This window comes from Mytilus galloprovincialis, chromosome 4, assembly GCF_965363235.1.
Source record: "Mytilus galloprovincialis chromosome 4, xbMytGall1.hap1.1, whole genome shotgun sequence".
In the NCBI taxonomy this organism is placed as follows: Eukaryota; Metazoa; Mollusca; class Bivalvia; order Mytilida; family Mytilidae; genus Mytilus; species Mytilus galloprovincialis.
In genome coordinates this window covers 79,936,311-79,959,541 of record NC_134841.1, presented here as the reverse complement: position 1 = coordinate 79,959,541, position 23,231 = coordinate 79,936,311, and the positions used below count along the sequence as shown (strand labels likewise).

Genomic DNA, 23,231 nt, shown 5'->3' with positions numbered 1-23,231 from the left:
TGTTTTCTTTTTACTTTCTTCAAACATATTATAAAACCTATCTTCTCACAATTTATTTCAAAATTCTATCTCATAGAATTTTATTTATGCACTGTTATGTGTTTTTTCATGAACAAACTAACCAAATTTAGGCAATTTTCAACGACTCATAGCTTGAAAAATAGCACGGTGACCCATACTTTTTATTATATTTTTGAAAAAAGCATAGGAAAATCTTCATTTTGTCAAATTATAAGAAAATTCTGTCTCAAAAAACCTTTACTTATGATCTACCTTAAGTAAAAACCCTTTGATTGAAGTGATTTAATGTGGTTTAATAGATTGGTTAGATAAACTTCAGAAGCAAGATTGAATTTGATATGACATTTTTTCGTCAGCAGTTTATATGTGTAGAACATTACAAGCTATGGTATTGCGAGTACTAACTTGAGTATAAGTTCTCCATGTCTTTTCTGATATTTTTTTTAATAGAGATATATCTTTGACGATGGTTTGTTACGGACTGCAAGGATTTCTGATCAAAATAGTGACTTTTCAATGTAAAGCAACTTGCAAAATTAATCGTTCGTTCAACAGATTAAAATATAGTCACAATTGCTCTATATCAGACCAATACGAGGACTACAATTTCCCCCTTTGTTCTCAAAGCATTATTTGCACCCGTCTAATCGAAGTTGGGATCATATGATAGGAAATTTTTCGAAAATGTCAGATTTCCACAATTTTAATGCCCTGTCGTAGGCAACAAGGCGCGTTAAGCGTTACCCTTGATTGTCCGTCTTTCGGTTTGTCCGTTCTTCCATCCACCCTTTCGTGCTTGCGACTATCTTTCATTCTGTTTTCTCGTCCAGCACATGTTTGTTGCTGCTCTCTTACTGCATTTTGCCTGATGCCAACTTTTAAAACTAATAGCCAAATGTAAAGAACCAAAACTTGCAGACAGAGTTCGAATTTGGTCAGCAAATCACTTACTGTTCTAGAGCTTTTCATTTCCACACTCTTACTCGATTTTGCTACATCTAAATTTTGACAATCTCCTTCACAAAGCTAAAAACCTGCAACACGGAGGGACAGAGTTTGATTTATCAGTTCGTCATTTACTGTTCTAGAATTATGTGTCTTTATAACTTGGACAATTACATATTATAAGAAGTCATAGACCAATTTTGTATTTCTGTAATTATAAAGCTGATTTAAAACAAACTGTTGTCATTTATCAAACTTCAGCAGAAGACGGAGGAAAAGTGGAAGAAAACGTCAGTGACATCTTTTATCGCCATGCAGGTTATGAAGAAAAGATACAGCTGCCAAGATCAGAGTTGAGATTGTTACAAGAACAGTACCAAACAGAAATAAGTACACTTCAACAACAGTGTTCAAAAAATCATGTGACAATAAACATTAATAATATCCGTGTTTTAATTCAAGGACATTTAGATGGAGTCCAAGATGCAAAGAAGAAAATGGGTAGTATTGTCAGATCTATTTATAAAAAGAAATACACCTTGAAAAAAGTTGGCATTGTGAGACATATGACATGTAAACAGGTACAAACCAAAATCAGTGAAGTGGAAAGAAAGAACAAAGTTGTAGTACAATTACAAACTGGTGATGATAGTGATGATAGAGCCCAGCCGATCTCACCAAGAAAAACATACACAGAGACAGCTATGTGTACCACACCTTCAGGGCAGACCATTATTACTGTTGTGGGTGATATTACAGAACTTGAAGTCGATGTTATTGTTAATGATGCCAATGAAGATCTGCAACATGTGGCAGGACTGGCTAAAGTTATTGTTGACAAAGGTAATACTTTTAAATACCGTAGCAGGGATTTGTTTTACAGTAAGATAGCCTTCAATTATTCTTTGAGTTTACCTTCCCGTTTATCGTATTTGATCAAAACTATGATTTTTTAGTCCGTCTGTCATTTATTTAAAAACGCAAGATGTTGTATATATGCTCATGAGAAAACCATCCACAAAACGGCGAAAATGTAAGATACTAAAAGAGGGACGAAAGATACCAAAGGGACAGTCAAACTCATAAATCTAAAACAAACTGACAACGCCATGGCTAAAAATGAAAAAGACAAACAGAAAAACAATAGTACACATGACACAACATAGAAAACTAAAGAATAAACAACACGAACCCCACCAAAAACTAGGGGTGATCTCAGGTGCTCCGGAAGGGTAAGCAGATCCTGCTCCACATGCGGCACCCGTCGTGTTGCTTATGTGATTACAAATCCGGTAAATAGTCTAATTCGGTAGGTCAAATTCATGAAAGGGAAGGGGATTGTAGTTACGACGTGAGGAACATATCCGATATCATTTGTGAAATGGTTATTCCATAACGGTCAACCAACTCGTGATGGCGTCCGTAAAATTTACGAAGGGATGATTTCAACTTCACCATTTGGAACTCTTGATTTAATAGCTTCCTTGTGAGCAGTAACCCTCTATCAAGAAAATCATGATAGGAAATGCAAGCACGGGAATATCGTATCATTTGAGAGATATATACCCCGTATGCAGGTGCTGCTGGAATGTTGCTACTTAGAAATGGAAAGTTCACAATTGGAAAGCTGAAATCATCTCTTTTGTCGTAAAGTTTTGTCTTCAACCGACCCTCATTGTCAATTTCTAGATGTAAGTCAAGATATGAAGCTGACTTAACTGTATCTGTAGTATCCTTTATCTCCAATTCGATGGGATAGATGCATTCCACATAGTCACCAAATTTTGAATTGTTTAGTGAAAGAACGTCATCTATATAGCGGAAAGTAGAGTTAAAGGATATTGCTAACTGTCACAGAACAAAATGTAATAAGCAAACGCCATAACCAATAACATAAATGTTCTAAATTACGGAATGTATAGCAATTCAAACGAGAAAACCCATGGAGGGATTTATGTATAAATTGATAAACACGAAAAAAAAAATTATATACAGTAAAAAACGACACTAACTGAATTACAGGCTCCTTACTAATGACAGGCATGTACATTTTTTTCAAAGATATCGTTCTTTTGAAATACGGAACCGCTTCAAATAAAACTTTGTATGAATTATGTTTGTTTGTTTTATTCCTGTTTATCAATGAACACGGTCTTTATAACAAGGAGACAAACCTTAATGTAAGCAAGAGTTATTGTTCTCATATCTTAAAAATCAATCTTTCTAGCTTTGTGTGCCAAAATTGTCAAACGATTTCTAACAGGATTTATGCCGTAAAACTATATTGACTGTAAAATTAGATTTTGTCCTTTTTACTTGGAATACATCAAAAATAGAAGTATCATGTAAAGAGCGAAATTGAAAAGCAATGCATGAGATTTACAAAAGTAATATTGAAACTCTCTTTAAATGACGATGTATTTAGCTCTTCAGCATTTCGTCTATCACAATAACATTTTGTAAAAAAAACTTTTTTTATTGAATGATGATAATGATGAGTGGATGGGTGTTTAACGTTACGTGCTAAGTAAGATGTATATTTAGGACGTGAAAATATTGAAAACAACACTTCATGCGTCCGTTATGCTTTCTATGGACTATCTTGTATGCGATCTGAATATGAATTCATTTTGTGATCAAGTAAGTCTAAGGTACGCAGTTGTATAAGCATTTATTATTAGCAAATCTTTTTCATATGAGGTTAGTTTGCCCACCCCCTCTGTACTATCAGTCATGATTTATTGACTTCGAATATTTTACATATCTCACATTTTAAAGTTTTGCTATTTTAATTTCAGCATTTGCATTTTACTATCAAATCATATACAGTCAAAATTAGACATCTGTGTCAAATTAATTATTTTCTATCTAGTGCGTTGGGCTGTAGTTTGCCTTTTTGTTATTAAAGGCCTTCCCTGTTTTTAAGCTCACCTGGCTCGATCGCTGAGTTAGCTTTTGTCATCACTTGGCGTCCGACGTCCATTTCATCAAAAAATGAATTATTGGGGTTCTTTGATATGCCAAATCTAACCGTGTATTCAGATTCTTATTTTTTGGTCCTGTTTTCAAATTGGTCTACATTAAGATTCAAAGGGTCCAAAATTAAACTTAGCTTGATTTTAACAAAAATTGAATTCTTGAGGTTCTTTGATATGCTGAATATAAACATGTACTTAGATTTTTGATTAGGGGCCCAGTTTTCAAGTTGGTTCAAATCGGGGTCCAAAATTATTATATTAAGTAATGTGCAATAGCAAGAAATTTTCAATTGCACAGTATTCCACAATAGCAAGAAATCTTCAATTGCACAGTATTGTGCAATAGCAAGAAATTTTCAATTGCACAGTATTGCGCCATAGCAAGAAATCTTTAATTGCACAGTATTGCGCAATAGCAAGAAATATCTAATTGCACAATATTGCGCAAAAGCAAGAAATTTTCAATTGCACAGTTATGCGCAATAGCAAGAAATCTTTAATTGCACAGTATTGTGCAATAGCAAGAATTCTTCAATTGCACAGTATTGCGCAATAGCAAAAATATCTAATTGCACAATATTGCGCAAAAGCAAGAAATTTTCAATTGCACAGTATTGCGCAATAGCAAGAAATATTCAATTGCACAGTATTGTCCCGTTTTCAAATTGGTCTACATTAAGGTCTAAAGGTTCAAAAATTAAACTTTGTTTGATTTCATCAAAAATTGAATTCTTGGGGTTCTATGTCATGATATGCTGAATCTAACCATGTATTTAGGTTTTGGATATTGGACCATAATAGGTAAGTGTCCAATTTAAAAATTTTAAGTTTTTAAGTTTAAGTTCTTAGACCACATTCATTCTGTGCCAGAAACCTATGTTGTGTCAACTATTTAATCACAATCTAAATTCAGAGCTGTATCAAGCTTAAACGATGTGTCCATACTTGCCCAAACTGTTCAGGGTTCGACCTCTGCGGTCGTATAAAGATGCGCCCTGTGGAGCATCTGGTTGGTTTATATATCTGAAACTAAAGCATTTAGAGCAAATGCAGTTTTTGGTTAATATCTAATAATCTATTGTATCTCGTACTATTTATGATTGTTACTTTATTCTACATTATTTCCAAAACAAAATTAAATACAGGTGAGCGACACAGGCTCTTGAGAGCCCCTCTAGTAAGAATTTCTGTTGACTTCCAACTATCCAGCACTACGGACAAGGAAAACATAAATCTCGTCTTGATATTATCAGTCTGATATCTTTTTAGCGCATTAAAAGGTTGTGCGGCCACCGTTGTCATTTGTCACCGTCGTAAACAATTTCAAAACTTGTCTCCTCTAAAGCTACTGCATCAATGTCAGCCAAACATTGGGTGGATGATCCTTGTGGTATGTTATATAAAGTCTGCCTTATCAGCAACAAATACGGGCACTATGCTTAAATAAAGAACATAAAGGTAAAATCTATAAATTGTCTTTCATGTTCAGAACCATAATAGATAAGACAATCTCAATACGGCGTTAGTCCTCAGAATGTCAATCACTTGTCTTCATACTTTAAGTTTGCATCTAAATTAACAAATGATTCCTTCAGGAGTTATTACCCTTAAATGATAATTTTTGGCAAACCTTCCTGTTTTTGCATATTAACCCAAAATCTACATTACAAAGGAAAAAACTGATGAGGCAATAAAATCAGCAAAATTTTAGTATGTACATCATCAGCTATACAAGATTTGCAAACATGACCGATGAGAACTTAATAATCCTTGTAGTCTTAGTGTTTTATTTCACTGGCAAATCTTTTTTTCCACTTTCTGCAAGTTTCACACAATAACTACGGTTAAACAGAAATTCCAAAAAACACTATGGTTTGAATTATTATTGACATCTGAACAAAAAAGCATTTCGAATATCAATCAAAAATATTTCCAGGTGGAAAAAGCATACAGAAAGAATGTGATGATTATCTTCGTTCAAAAAACAGAGCCAGGAAAATGTATGACGGAGAAATATTCTGTAGTGCTCCTGGTAACCTCAACTGCAAAATGATTGTACATGCAGTTGTACCTTTTTGGCAGAATGGTCACTCTTCAGAAGATGAATATTTAAGTGAATGCATACGGGAATCTTTAGAGAGAATGGAAGATAGGAAATATAGAAGTATAGCAATTCCAGCTTTATGTACTGGTTGTTTTGGCTATCCTGCAAATAAAGCAACAAAAGTTATTGTAGAGGCTATCCGTGATTATATGAAAGAGAATGGAGCTTCATCATCAGTACACCAGATCTACTTATGTGATGTCAAAGAAGATCTTGTTGACCATTTTGAATCTGCTGTGGAGAGATTTTTTGATAAAGCTAATGTTAATAAGCAGAGAGGCAGATCTGGCTTTGTTAGTAGTCCACCAGTTCGATCAAGACATGGTATGGCATTTAGTTAATTTTTTCTAGGTAGCAATTTTATACGCCCTTTTATGAAACCTATTATGGTATACTGTTGTCCGTTTGTCTGTACGTCATCAACATGTCCGACATTAACTCAAAAGCGCTTCATCAAATTTGCATAAAAATTTGGTGAATTGTTCATATCTATTGATGTGAGCCCCCTTTTGTTTTTTGTAAAATATTTAGATTTCATTTTTTCCGAGTTATGGAGTTTTATTCATTAAAAAAAAGGTATTTTTCAATTTTCGGACAATTATTCAAAAATACTTTCAGCAGTTCTCATGAAACTTTGGAGAATTGTTTATATCTATTGATGTAAGCCCCCATTCAGTTTTTATAAATTTTAGATTTTGCACTTCCCAGTTGTGGGATTTTATTCTAAAAATAGGGTGGATTTTCTAGTTTTCGGGATAATACCTTCAAAGTGCTTTGATCAGTTTTCATTAAACTTTGGTGACTGGTTTATATCAATAAAGATAATCTTCTTTTTCTTTTTCACAAATTTCATTGAGAAGTTAATGAACTTTATTTGTAAAAAATGCAACATGCATATCATGCACTCATGGCGCAACTGTTTATTAATAAATTATTGAGACTTAATTTGAGAGATGTGTTTATTTGATAAATAACAGTTGTAAAACTTAATGACTTTTACCCCTCAGATACCTTAACATGCACACTACTTTTTTTTTTGCAACAATAATTTAATTGACGTCCAAATCTTGGTTTTATATAAATCATATTATTTAAAGAACAATACTCAAGTACATGCTCTGCAAAATTTCTACAAAATGGGAACACATTTATACACATTTTACCTTTGGTGGTGCATTGACTGATGTACGTAAAACTAGATAATAGTCCCAAGATTTGTAACCCTTAATTATATATCCTTTACTACTTGCACTAAATAAGTGAACAATAAATTACAAAATTTATTTTTTAAGATTTGTCTTTTCTTTTTAGGATCTAGTGATTATGGACCAAGTCCATCACCAAGGAGACCGTCTAGTGCAGACAGTCATATATCAGTCACACTCATCAAAGGCCAGATTGCTACTCAGGAGGTAATGTCAATAATTAACATTCTGGCTGATAATTAAAAACAGAGATTAACAGATAAATGATAATGTCCTGTTCTGGTACATGTTCTGTTTAATGTTGTCTAGTGTCTAGATTTAATAATTATCTGTGACAACAGAGCACAAGGTCACAACACATGTACATTTCATAATATATGTATAGTAGACAACACATGTACAGATCACAATTTATGTACTGATTACAACTAATTACAGATCACCTCATGTACTGATAACAATACATGTACAGATCACAACACATCTATAGTAGACAACACATAAATAGATCACAACACTTATACTGATTAAATCACATGTACAGATCACAACACATGTACTGATTACAATACATGTACAGATCACAACACATGTATAGTAGACAACACATAAACAGATCACAACACTCTTACTGATTACACCTCATGTACAGATCACAACATGTGTACAGAACAGTACAGATCACAATGTATGTGCTGATCAGTACACATCACAACACATGTACAGATCACAATACATGTACTGATTACAACACATGTATAGTAGACAATACATAAACAGATCACAACATATGTTCAGATCACAACACATATGCAGATCACAACCCATGTACTGATTACAACTCATGTACAGATCACAACATATATACTGATTACTTCATATGTAGATCTAGGAAGATGTGGTGTGAGTGTCAATGAGACAACTCTCCATCCAAATAACAATTTATAAAAGTAAACCATTATAGGTCAATGTACTTTATATGTGCTGATCAGTACAGATCACAACACATATACATATTTCAACTTATAAAATTGAGAATGGAAATGGGGAATGTGTCAAAGAGACAACAGCCCGACCAAATAAAAAACAACAGCAGAAGGTCACCAACAGGTCTTCAATGTAGCGAGAAATTCCCGCACCCGGAGGCGTCCTTCAGCTGGCCCCTAAACAAATATATATACTAGTTCAGTGATAATGAACGCCATACTAATTTCCAAATTGTACGCAAGAAACTAAAATTAAAATAATACAAGACTAACAAAGGCCAGAGGCTCCTGACTTGGGACAGGCGCAAAAATGCGGCGGGGTTAAACATGTTTGTGAGATCTCAACCCTCCCCCTATACCTCTAACCAATGTAGAAAAGTAAACGCATAACAATACACACATTAAAATTCAGTTCAAGAGAAGTCCGAGTCTGATGTCAGAAGATGTAACCAAAGAAAATAAACAAAATGACAATAATACATAAATAACAACAGACTACTAGCAGTTAACTGACATGCCAGCTCCAGACTTCAATTAAACTGACTGAAAGATTATGATTTCATCATATGTACATCAGGCACAATCCTTCCCGTTAGGGGTTTAGTATCATACCATCATAACATATATGAGAAGAACATAACCCGTGTCATGCCAACAACTGTTTTTAGAATAAATGTGTTTAGTTCCGACGCAAAGACCTTATCAGTGACTCAATATTAACGCCAAAATATGCAATCTTTAATGACTTGACAACAGTATCGTAATTATATCCCTTCTTAATAAGTCTATTCAAAGGTTTTTTAAGTTTCTGAGATGAATACTGACACCTTTGTGCTTTATAAAGAATATTTCCATAAAAAATTGGATGTGAAATACCTGAACGTATAAGAAGTCTGCATGTTGAGCTATATTTACGAATGATGTCTTTATACCGATGATAAAATTTAGTAAATGTTTTGACTAGTTTGTGATATCGAAAACCCTGGTGTAATAATTTTTCAGTAATACATAAATTTCTCTCGTTAAAATCTAAAACATTGTTACATACACGAGCGAATCGTACAAGTTGAGATATATAAACACCGTAAGATGGTGACAAGGGAACGTCACCATCTAAAAACGGATAATTAACGATAGGAAATGAAAAATCATCCCTTTTATCATAAATTTTAGTATTCAGCTTTCCGTTAGTGATATAGATATCAAGATCGAGGAAAGGGCAGTGGTCATTGATAGTATTAGCTTTATTTAAAGTAAGTTCAGCAGGATAAATTTCATTAATATACATACTGAAGTCGTCATTATTGAGAGCCAAAATATCATCCAAATATCTAAAAGTATTATTAAATTTGTTTATCAGATGTTGTTTTGATGGGTCTTTGCTTATTTTTGTCATAAATTGTAACTCATAACAATGCAAAAAGAGGTCCGCAATAAGTGGTGCACAGTTAGTCCCCATTGGAATTCCGATAATCTGACGATATACGGAATCCCCAAAGCGAACAAAAATGTTATCTAGTAAAAATTCAAGGGCATATATAGTATCAAAGCATGTCCAATTAACATAGTTTTTTTGTTTATTGCTACTAAAAAATGACCTAAAAGAGTTTGAACATATATATTCACATTCTGATTTTTTGAATGCCCATTTAATTAGGTGTGTGAATTTTTTCTTAATGAGAATGTGAGGCAATGTGGTATACAGGGTAGAAAAATCAAAACTTTGAATAGATTCAAAATCACCAATATAAGCATGCAATTTATCAAGTACTTCCAACGAGTTCTTGACACTCCAAAAGTAATTTATTCCACTATTTTCGAAGGCCTTATTTGAACAATTTATTATAAGGTTTTTAATTGTACCAAGTGTGCTGGTAAGAAGAATAGACAATTTAGTAGTTGAACAATGGCTTGAAGACGAAATAAATCTATATTTGTAAGGGGTTTTGTGTAGCTTCGGAAGCCAATACATTGTTGGGACTTTCATTGTATTTGGCTCTGCTTGTAAAGCGGTGGCTAAAAGTTTATGTTTGTTACAGATTTCGTTTTCTGAAAATGGAGTCAGTTGGAATGTTGGTGAATTGGTGATTTCCTTTTTCAGAACCTCAATGTAAAATTTACGTCAAACAATAATAATATTATTAGCAGCTTTATCGGCCGGGACAAAAACAAATTCCTTGGCTAATTCTTTTAGTTTATGTTTGATACGAGAAATAGGTTTATTTTGGTTATTGTTAATAGTAAAATGTTCTTTAAAATGTTGAATACGTATATCAACTATCTTCATTACTGAATTAAAAAAAGAGTCCAAAGATTTTTTGTCAGCTTTTTCCCGTTTTATCCATTTTATACAGTAAGTATGGAGTGAGTCGTGGATGATATTACGACACTCATTCCAATTAATAATTGACGGGGGACGATATTTAGGTCCTTTACTGAGGAATGATTTTAACTCTCGGTCTTGAACGATGTTAAGATCTCCTGTTATAACATGGGAAATGGGTCCATAAATATATTCGGAATTACTGCAATTACATGAAGTAGGTGTATTTTCACTGATATTAACATCTTTACACAATTGACTATAATTAAACACAAATTTCCGGGTAGATTTCTTGTAAATATAACAAATAAGAGGTAGCTCAGTATTGTCAATATATCCAGGAATTTGTTCTTTAACAGAATGGTCGTTAAATATACCGGCAATATTTACAAAATCAAAGCCTTTATTGACATACTTAATTTTAATAAAATGCTTTTTATGATCTTCAGGGCGATCAATTTTGGGAAATAATTTAGAATAACAATATGCCATAATAATTTGAACAATTTCATACTTAGGACTGCTATATGAAATTGTGTTGCAATCCTCCAAAATTTTATTTAACTTATTAACCGGTAAAGATTAGAGTTTTGTTTACAGATAATGTCTGCCGTTGTTTTTTGAAATAGAAATTAGGTCCGAAATATTGGTATGATTGGCCCGAAATTTTCTTTGATTGCGATTTGTTCTACGACCGTGAGAACGGTTTTTACGAACAGTTTTAGAAACTATATCCAAAATGTTAACGGAATTGGTTCTAGATATATTACCAATTCCCATGATATTATCATTTAGACCGAGAGGGTAAACTGTCTGTAATTTCTTAATCCAATTTAATTCAATTATTTTCCGTGATCGTACAAACTTTGAATGCGATTCACCAGGCTGCTTATTTACTACTTCTAAAGGTTGAACTGCTAAATATTTAAAAGGATGGTTGTGCTTCTTAAGGTGTTGATAAATGATACTTTTGAAATTATTTGGTCTTTTAAAACGATACAGATGTTCTTGAGTGCGTTTAGATAAATATCGTCCAGTTTCTCCTACGTACTGAATACCACACCCCGGTTTGTTTCATGTGAGTAAATAAATAATACTGTTTGTTTTTCAAGTTATATCAGTTTCAAAATTTAAAGAAAATGTGCGACCATTAAACGTGGACCTTACCGTATTGTTGGTGGAAAGACGGGGACATGTAAGTCATTTGTTGGAATGACACTTATCAATAGAAGGGTAGCCACGATTTTTATTGTTAAAAATGTTAGCGATGGTAGTATTTTTAGATAACCGATTTTGAAGATTGAGACGTGTAGATACCCTTTGAACAAGTTTAGTATTTAGTATTTTTCCATTTCTAAGCTTCATAATTGTTTTGTTAGTGAATTACATAATAAAGGAGCAAAGATTGGCGTCCAGAATATGAACCAGCATACAATAATTTAAGTTATGTAAAATTGATAAATTTGTTAGCTGAAAATGTCAAACGCTATCAGTATAAATTACCCGAAAAAGATAGTGTATATCAGGGTAGGACTGATGGCTGACTAAATAGTTGAATGGGGCTGAATATTGAAATACTGCTTTTTGATAAATATTCCTAAAGTAATGAACTAAAGCAGTTCTCGCTCGGACACACACTCCATAATCTAGTATATTATAAGAGCATAAACCTGAAGCACGGGGAGGCACTCTACTGCCTCCACACGGCACTAAAGACAAACTCTGTAAAAAATAAAATTGAGAATGGAAATGGGGAATGTGTCAAAGAGACAACAACCCGACCAATGTACAGATCACAAATTATGTATATACAGATCATAACTCGTGTACAGGTCACAACAAATATACAGACCACAATAAGCTTTTAAACTAATTTATCTGTCATGTTTATATATAGCTTTTAAATGACCCACTTTTCTTTTTGACCCATGAATTGAAAGAAATGTAGAGTAAATGTTAATTAAACAGCAACAAGCCACTTGGACAGATTTAGTCAGAAATGTAAATAATTTGATCAGGATTTAGATTCAATTCTTAAGAGTATGATACAAAATATTGCCTTTATCTCTATTGATATTTTTTTTAAAGAAGAAGCAATTTACTATATCACCCTCCCAGATATAGGGTATTAATAAAGTATGACATGGAGAAGTAATGTTAAAGTGTCTGTCTTACCTCAATAAAGTTGGGAAAGGAAATGGGGAATGTGTCAAAGTGACAACAACCCGACCGTAGAGCAGACAACAGCTGAAGGCCACCAATGGGTCTTCAATGTAGCGAGAAACTACCGCACCGGGAGGTGTCCTTCAGCTGGCCCCTTAAAAAAATGTATACTAGTTCAGTAATAATGGACATCATACTAAACTCCAAATTATACACAAGAAACTAAAATTAAAAATAATTCAAGACTAACAATGGCATTATAGCATGGTATAGTATAAAATTTCTTTTAAAGTATTTTTTATTGATAAAGTATTTAAAAATTAAATGCAACAGTTAAAATACATTTTGTTTGGCATTCTAATGCTAATAGTAAAAAGATATCTTTTTGGCTGTATGACACTTTTGCATTTCCCATCAGGTTGACGTAATAGTTAACACAACATCCACAAGTCTTCAATTGAACCAAGGTGCCGTGTCACAGTCCCTACTGAAAATGGGTGGTACAGGAATACAGGCAGAGTGCAGCCAGAAATATCCCACTGGCATACAGCCTGGAGATGTAGCTGAAACTTCAGGGGGGAAAATAGAGTGTAAAATGATCTGTCATGGTGCCCTGCCTGGATATAATGGTGCAACAGCTATGAAGGTAAATACACAATGTATTGTACATTGTGCAGATATGTGTGGTTGTAAATGATATCCGGAAGTAAATGTGTCTGTGCTTTCTTACCCCAATGTCTACTACAGAATCTTGCTTCACTGAACTTTATAGGTTCAAACTTTTTATTGCTTTGCAACAATGGAAAATCGTTTAAAAGGATGTTTTTTTAATGGTTTTTCCATATTTCAATCTGTTTAGTCACTTAGTACACCACATTCCAGCTATAAATGAAAAACGGTCTTTAAATATAAAGAATAAAGAGTTAAAGAACCCTATCGCAACCCTTATATAGTGCATTGATATTTTAAGCTTGGTTAGCCAGGATTGCAGTCAGTATGAAAACATTTACGGACAGTTTGCAGTGCACTTACTCTCATGTATCCTTGCTGTTGAGATTCATATCTATACCAACGAAAACCAAAAAATTTGTATCCAACGAATAATAATGAATCCGCAGTATGTCAAGAAAAGAATGCGTGGTATTGTTCCTTATTATTGCCAACATTATTTTTATTGCATTTTTTTCTAACCCTTAGATTATGGAAACCTTTATGAAGACTTGCTTACAGACTGCTGATGACAATGGATTTGTTTCTGTTGCATTCCCTGCATTGGGAACAGGAAATCTTGGATATCCTAAAAACCAAGTGGCTAAGAATATGTTCTCCTGTGTAGACAGATTCTCCAGCAATCATCCTACATCATCTGTTTGTGATGTTAGATTTGTTGTATACGAAAAGGATTACCCTACTATCAAGGTATGTGTTAAGTATCCATAGGTTATTCTTAACTTATGAACATATAAATTTTAATTGCTGTCACTTGCATTGAGTGGATTACACCCATAAATAATTTTGGATTCAAAAGAAAACTTTGAAAATGGAACAAAGAAAATGCGTTCAGGAAGCTTTGATTTTTACATCCCAAATAGGTCTAAATAAGAGATTTTGGTGAAATTTGACAAAATCTGCCAGTTTTCAGGAAACATAGAGCATAGGCATCAACAAACTAAATATTCAAGTTAGACATGTAAAATGTCATTACAAAGATTATTTTCAAGGATCTTTTTTGTGGATGTATTTTCTCTATGTTTCCTGTCAAATTACCAATAGAAATATACCAATTTTTATTGATTTTTTTCAAGGAAATTAAAATGAGTACTATTTGTGATGTCATAAATAAAAGACAGGAACGTAAATTTCCACCTTATTAGCTTTGATTCACTGTTATATTGGTCAATAAATGCTAATTCAGGTTAAAAAGGGGGCCATTTTAGGGCCTTATCGAACCTACTCATTTTATCCATTTCTCAGTATTTATTTTGTTTTTAAAGGCATTTGAGGAAGAACAAAGAAAAAGACAGAGTGGAGAATATGTCAGTAGACAGACAAGAAATCTTGGTCCTGATGGCACAACAGATCAAGGTAGTAAATGATTAAACAATTTTTCGATAATTTGTTTAATGATTTTACAAAAGTTATCCTTATCCTAAAGACAAAGGTTCTTGGAATAGTCTGTCAACCATTTTCAAAGCGAGCAAAACTTTATTGAAATATAAACACGATTTATTTATTTGTGAACCCTATATGTCATAAGCTCTTTTTTTAACATTTCATTAATGTCTATTTATAGATCAAGGAGCACCAGGTGGGTGGCATCAGAGAGCTTTAGCTGACAATAGACAAGCTAGTGTTGACATTGGAGATTTGACCTTGAAAGTTTACCAAGGGGACTTAACTGAGGCCACTGTTGATGTTATTGTTAATGGGACTAACAGAGACCTAGACTTGACAAGAGGTGAATCTTTAGCCTTTAAAAAATCATTATATATTGTTGTTTTTATTATTTTTTAACTTCTCAACTATGTTGATGATGCTACATACATATTGATATTCATTACTTTGTGTTTTTTTCAAATTTGCAATTTTTATTTGGTGTGATGTTAAATTAGTTGTAATTTATTTTAAGCCAAATTTGAGAATTTACTGTACAACAAAGTGAATGAATAATCTAATCATATCATCAACTGCTTTTTATGCCCCATTTATGGGTATTATGTTTTCTGGTCATTGTGTCCGTTCATTCGTTCGTCCCTTCGTTTTTTCTTAAGTTTGTCTGTCCTGCTTCAGGTTAAAGTTTTTGTTCGAGGTAGTTTTTAATGAAGTTGAAGTCCTATCAACTTGAAACTTAGTACACATGTTCCTTATGATATGATCTTTCTAATTTTAATGCCAAATAAGAGATTTTCAAGGTCCATTGAACATCCATGTACTAGGTACACATTCTTGTTCTGTACATGCATTAGTAAATTCAGCAGGCTTTGCTTGAAACCTGTGAATAGAGAAAACTCCTTGTAGAAAACATAGAAACTGCTGATTCAGACTGGTGGCAACCACTCTCTGTTTCAAAATAGACCAATTTTCCAATAGGAAAAATGATCCCACATTCCCAGAGAATCCTTTTAAAAGGCTGTCAACATGTTAAAGCAATCATAGACTATGAATATGTATGTAACCAAGAAAGTACTAAAAATAAGACTAAATATAGTGCCTGCTTAGAATGGTAAATGATATTTATGTTTCATCCTTAAAAGACCATTTTCATATCTTATAGGTGGTGTGTCTCAAGCTATTCTCAAGAAAGGAGGACATGAACTATCACAGCTATTGTTAGTACCAGCAGCTAGTAAGTTATTGGTCTTTGATATCTGAATTTTTTGTTTATATGTGTGGTATAAACTTAAGACTGGTTACAATTCAGTTGCCTCTCAGAGAACTTACAACTATACCAATGGAAAATTATACTTTCTAGTCGTTTTATGCCCAGATATGTTCAGGATTGCATATTAAGTCTGTTACACTGAGCCTGGAACAAATATTACTTCTTTCATTTTCGGAATATTTGATAAATTATCTGATCACCTAATTAATTCTTTGACAGATGCCCAAGTATTAAACAATTTCCACTGGTGCTTTGTTTTGTTTGACATTATTCAGTTGTTTCAGAAGCAACATATGTATAGTCAGAAATCCATTACTACGAAGTGTAATAATGCTTATGGTGTAATTATTTTTCAATAATTTAGCTTTTTATTCCTTTTTCAGAGAAAGAAATGAAGCGGGAAGGTGTGGCCACAACAACAGCGGGAAGAAATTTCTCTTGTGACTTTATCATACATATCAATATGGAAGACAGTCATGTGGACTTAAAGGATAAATTTAAAACTGTCCTGGAAAAAGTTGATGAATTGAACAAGAAATCAGTAGCATTACCAGCTTTAGGTAAAGTATTAATCTGGAGTTACCAAAAGATAACATGCAACCACAAATTTAGTAGTTACTGAACTGCATAAAGCATAGTGACCAATAATACGACTTCTGAGTTGTCCTCTTATCACAAAAGTCTTTTATTTTATCATGGTGAAGACAATGAAACACAATTAAAATGTAATTGACATTAAAGATATCAACCCTATTAGTAATTTGTTATCTCAATATTGCAGATGTGTAAATTTCATAATGCATAATTAATTCACTTACTCAGTGCTTCTTCAAATTTTTTGGCCAATTTGATTTGATGGACAGGGGATGTTGTTACTGGTATATATGTATTATTATTATACCTCACATGCATGACAAATACCGTCTTTTGGTATGTATAGTGCATACCCCTTTATGGTCCAAGAAACGAAAGAAAAAAAAGTTTATTGGTTGTATAATACTCCTAGACATTTCGGAAAAGTTTCGGCTCCAAAATCGACAAACAGGAAGTTTATCGGTAAACAGGAAGTTTTTTGAATGGACACCAATGTCAGAGAATTCCATACGGAATACGTAATTAATATGAAATTGCAAATATTCTAACAAATAAATTAGAATTTTATTAGATTGAGATAGATGTTCATAAAAGTTTTTTTTTCTTTAAACCAAATTTAAAAAATTATTTGAGTATCAAGGACAAGATTAAATATTCAAATTTTATTAATTTTCTGATTCAAACAATAAAATAATTACAAATCAGTCTAATAATTATAATTAATGTCATTAGTGCTGTTATTAATAGTTAAAATCTCATTATTTTTATTTTTAGTTTGATGAGGTATACTATATCTGTACATTGTCGGAAAATTGACAATTTTGGATATTGACCTTTCAACAGGACATAATTGTATATTATTGTCCTTTCTCTTATATTTAAGAAATGATTCTTTCATGTCATGCCCCGGCTCATTTAATAATGGGTAGGCATGATTGTTGTCAAATGTTTTATAACAGCTATTGCTTCTTTTGCATGTTTACAAGCTTGCTCATCAGTGTCACTTAGACACAATCTTCTTTTATTCAAAATAATTGATGGTTGATGGTCCCATAAAGCATGACTTCCATTTTTTTTTAACGGATAAGATGTTCAATAGAACTGGTAATTGGAAAATTATGGGAGGGAAGAACTAGTTGCTCAACTTTGGTTAAATAAATGTAATTGGTTTATGAACTCCAGTTCCTTCAGTTCACTGAAAACAGTAGCCTCTACCACCATAGCCAGAATTAGTTCAACTAATTGACTACCTGGATAATTGCTTTTAAATTAGATTGAATCCAATGAAGGGTGAACATTATGTTGAAGGAATATAGACTGCAGTTTGGAATACTTTATAAATAGAGATTGTGAGGTAAAGAATTTTGATTTTTTAAATGTCTTGGGGTTCAGTGTTTTCTAAATTAATTTTTGTTGATGATTTATAGGAGCAGGAATAAGCTATGCCATAGACAAGGTTGCAGAGAGTCTGTTTGAAGCTTTGATAAGTTTTCAGAAGAAGAAGACAGATGTTTCTGAAGTTCATGTAGTAATTTATGAGAAGGAGAAAATATCTCAATTCCTAGCAGCCATGCAGAACTGCATACAGTCACAGAGTAACCAATCACAAGGACTGTTCAGTAGATTTAAAGGAATGCTTGGATATGGTAATGTCAATTCTCTGTTATGTAGTTTAAAAATTTTAAAACCCATTTTAGTAAAAAAAAAGTATGAATTTGCTTAACCTCTCACTTGTATGATAGCTGTTTATGGTTCATAACAAAATTGGGTGAGCAACCCAAACAGACATAATACATGTAGATTAATGTGATATGAATTGTTATCCAAAAGCCAAAACATTGTAAAAATTCTTCAGACATGCAATATGTACAACTGACTGAAAAGATCTAAAAATTATAAAAAGAAATCTAACAAAGATGCAAACAAAAAAACTGTTGTTGTAGGTGGTAAAAAAATTAACAAAGAGGGGAACATACTAGTTTTGTAGTTGATTGCATAAATATTGTATTTTGACAAAGATGCTGATAAAAAAAGTTTTTGTAGTAGATGGTACCTACTGTATATGGTATAAATATTCTCAATAAAGTTTGAATTTAGTGAAGTATAAATACAATGTAAACAAAATGGAAACAACACTGTTAAAACCACCTGTGTCAGAATTGCACCTCAAGACCTGCCTGAACCAGGTTACCATAGATATAAGAAGATGTGTAATGAGTGCCAATGAGCCACAATGTAAACTACTGATCAAATATCATTCTCCTTCAGAATTTCACAGAGAGTCTTGTCGATTTTCTCTTTTTATATATAGAGATTTACCAAAGGTTACAGTGCTTCATGTCTTTTTCTAATATGAAATATAAGGAGATGGGGTATGATTGCAATTGAGATAAGTGTCTACAAGAGTTTAAATGAAGTACCTTAAATGTAAGTAAAAATAGGCACCCCTACAGCCTTCAGCAATAAGAACTCAAAACTCAGTTTTGTTATCATATTTATCTAAGAAAAGAAGGTTTCTAGTGTGCTTATTTTAAAGCACTTAAATAAGGGCTTATTTAAAAAAATTGGAGGCTTGGACATCACTTGATATTTTTTCTTTGGGTGATAGGGGTAGAAGTTAGTACAATTCTATAATGAATGAAAATAAAAACAAATTGGGGAAGGGGGGGGAGAGAGAGGATAAAAAGAATGTTGTCTAATCCCCTTACATCTTCCCTGAAATAGCCCATATCAAATCTAAACCCAAGGCAAACATTCAACTTTGTGTTTTAGGAGAGAAGAAAGCAGTATCAACAAAGCAATGGACAGTCAGTAAGATGCCAAGCTCTGTTCTTAATCTTGTTGTTTATGCCAAGAAACAGAATGATGCAGATTCAGCGCTACGATCGTTAGAAGAGAGCTTGATCAATGATTATAAAGAAAAACTTATTGAGGATACTGTAGTTAAAGATCTAACTAAAGAACAAGTGAGGATTATTAATTAAGAACCTGGCTTAGTTAAAGGTTGAATCATTAATATTAATTGAATACCAATTTCCATGGATTTTATGGGTACAAGGGAACCAAAAATTTAAATGTTTAACTCATTGAGTAGGTCTGGTAAGTGCCGATTTTGGCCTCAAAATTCAGGTTCATCTGATGAAAGATTTTGGACACTTTTAAAACACTTAAGTGTCAACTTCAGTCGATTCAATTACTTCATCAGAAAGATTGAATGGATTTAGTTATCCAAGATCAAATTCAAGCCTTTATATGAAAAATCATATCAAATATGCCATAATATGTCACTTTCTGATGTTTTTTTGTCAAAAATGAAAGTGGCTACATGCGTGTTCATTCTCAAACTTTATATATGTTATGTATTATCATCAAATACAACTTGCATTTAAATATTCAGAATGAACACATATGCAAACATTTCCATTTCAGACAGAAACCATCTAAAAATTAATCAAAATGCTAAAATTTTGTTGATTTCAGTAATTAGCATGACTTAATAATGCTAGTACCCAATACAAGTGCATTGTATTGTAAAAACAGCCCATATTTATGTAACAAAAGTATTCTGGCTTAAAGTTTACATTTTAACAATTTTGTAAAACTGCTATATTTTGGGGCCAAAAAGTGGTCTTACTGGGCTTACTCCTTTCTTTAAAAGAAATGTATGTAGACTTTGCTGAAACCATTCAAGGGGGTCTCATTGGGGGGTTCTGATCCCCGATCCCGCTTATGCTTTGTACGTAAGCGGTTCTCATTTTTTTGTAATTTTCCGTGTCCCGCTGGACTTCATTTCCCGTTTTCACGTCACAATAACTTGACTTTCAAGTGTCACGCTTACAAAAAATCGGTAATCCCGCGTCACGCTTAGACTCCAATGAGACCCACATTAAAAAAAACATGAAAACTTGTACCCATGAAAAACACTGAATTCACAGTAAAAGAATTGATGAAAAATGGAGTATGATAAGCTTGGACTTGGACTTGGATTGGACTTAGATATTTAATCTTTTCTTTTATAGGAAGCTAAAATTATGAAGTTAGAAGAAACATGTGAAGTAGAGATAGAATTTAACAGGAGAATAGGTCGTATCAAAGTCAGAGGTTTGATAGAAAATCTCTCCGAGGCTATGGATGATGTCCACAAAATTTTACGAGACTTTGACAGACAAAGACAGAAACAACAACATGCAAAATTAGTAGCAGACATGGTGCAGTGGTATTTTATTTCGGTAGAAGATACTGGGCAAAAACTGGAGGAGTATCCGGCAGAAGTTAATCTACTTTTAGAACAAGCATTAAAAAACAATGAACCAAAGGCATTCTTCCTGGATAACAGTGGAAATAAGTATATTGTGGATTTTACTGATTATGAGGAATATCCTGAGGATGATCCATCTGATACTGTGGCTGTCCTCAGAAAGTCTAAAATGACAGGTAAACATGGTTTCCAGTATATATTTGAGTATATGTGGGGATAGATGCATATTCTATACACTGCTATTGATTATTATGTCCCATCTATAGGAGTGAGGTCTCAGAACCATACTGCAATTACTCTTTCCATCCTATTTTCCTCTTGTAGTTTTTATAAATGCAAATAATGCGACTGCATGAATATCGCAATAATAAGGACTTGTATTTTGATGTCTGTTACATATATCTGTATGCAGATTTATCTAAAATAATAGATCTAAAATTTTATCAATTTTTCAAAAATAAATGCACACAATAATTATATATATTATTCTCTTATGGTTGGGGCCTGTTATCTAACTCCCACGTGAATAGATATTTTTCGTATCACACCGTACGGAGTGTGATATGAAAAAGTGATATCAACATTACGTTAATTTGATTGGCTTATCTCGTAAATTTCCAATATTTTCATTGGCCGTTGATCAGGTCATTATTCACTGGAAAAGGTCATGCCGGGACTACTTTTTTTCTTGACAACTGATTGTTTATACCGGTTTTCGCGATTTTCGTCTGCTTTACCGATGGACGTCCGCAAAGCTTCAAATACAATACAGTTACATTTGTATCTCTATTCTAATGCAAAACAAGTTCATAATTAAATTTCAATCACAATTTCAGTGAAAAATCTTCATTAAAGAAAATTCCGCGAAAAGATGTTATCTTCTTTGGTCCCTGCACTACGTGACGTCATAGTTATGCTTCCGGTGTCATACATAAACACCGGGCGTTTTCTGGATTCTGTGCCGCTTCAGAATGTAATAAAATTTGATAAAAAGAAGATTTTAAGGCCCAACAAGTGAGTTATTTGTTAATTATTGTAGAAAAACGTGTCAATACACTTGTTACAAATTAGATAACAGGCCCCAACCATAAGAGAAAGATCAGTACGCGTTGCCAAGAAAAACGGCCGTAGCAACACAACTCGCAACAAATAGTCCACGCACATACATCTTTTTGCCATAAGAGAAATAGGTTTAACAACTTGTGAGAATTAGATATCGCTTGATATCAACTCTCGTTATTTAATTTCAATAATAATAAACTCGACATAGGCTCGTTTATTATTATTGAAATTAAATAACTCGAGTTGATATCAATCGATATCTAATTCTCACTCGTTATGAAACCTATAAATATTCAGTACGTACTTTCTGTATACTTAAATTTTTAATTATACCCTGCTTTGAAAAAGGCAGGGTATCATAAAATAAGTGAGCAGTAGCTTGCAGTTTCACTTGTTATACCCCTGCTTTGAAAAAGGGGGGTATACTGTTTTACCTCTGTCTGTCCATCCATCCTTCCGTCAGTCCATCCGTCTGTCCCATGAATATTTTTGTCACATTTTTCTCAGGAATTACTATACAAGGATTTTTGAAATTTAGTTTCAAGGTTTATATACGTCTGCTATACTGTGTGATGCGTTTTCAGATTCATCACTTGACAGCTTCCTTTTTACCTAACACTTGTATGATTTTACAAATGATAGCCAAGTTGAAAAATTTCTCCCATTTTTCTCAGGAACTACAATACAAGGATTTCTGAAATTTGGTTTCAGGATTTATACAAGTCAGCTATACCGTGTGATGTGTTTTCAGATTCATCACTCAACAACTTCTTGTTTACCGAACATTAGCATATTTTTACAATTTTACAATTATCCACTTGCGGCAGGGGTATCAATTTTTTAAATAAAAAAACAATTGTTTTTGTCACGCTTTTCTACATTTCTACTAATAAGAATTGTCTTGTTCAGCAGCTTGACAGTGACAATTTATGGTGTGGGAGGGCTTTTTGAATCTAAGTCACCTACATCCTGTTTCTAATACTTTAATGTACAAGTCAGGGTATGCTAACCATGACAACACATTCATTTTCTAGATGAACATTTAGCATTGCTAATTGTGAATGAATTAAGTTATCTTTCAAAGACCTTGGAGTAAATTTAAAGAATCAAATGAAAAATATATTATTTTTCTAAAGTGAACAAAAAACATAATTACTTAAAGTAATGTGTATAACAAGTCTTGTTGGTGACCTTCTGCTGTTGTTTTTTT

General features: G+C 33.0%; 1 protein-coding gene across 1 annotated transcript in view; it reads left to right on the top strand.

Moving 5' to 3' along the window:
- LOC143073071 (protein mono-ADP-ribosyltransferase PARP14-like) overlaps positions 1-23,231 on the top strand; it is a 125,410-nt gene that overhangs the window by 99,843 nt on the left and 2,336 nt on the right. Inside the window, exons 17-19 of the mRNA XM_076248322.1 lie at positions 18,129-18,347; positions 19,474-19,667; positions 20,721-21,135. Coding sequence (XP_076104437.1) covers positions 18,129-18,347; positions 19,474-19,667; positions 20,721-21,135 — 828 coding nt within the window. The remainder of the gene's footprint in view (positions 1-18,128; positions 18,348-19,473; positions 19,668-20,720; positions 21,136-23,231) is intronic.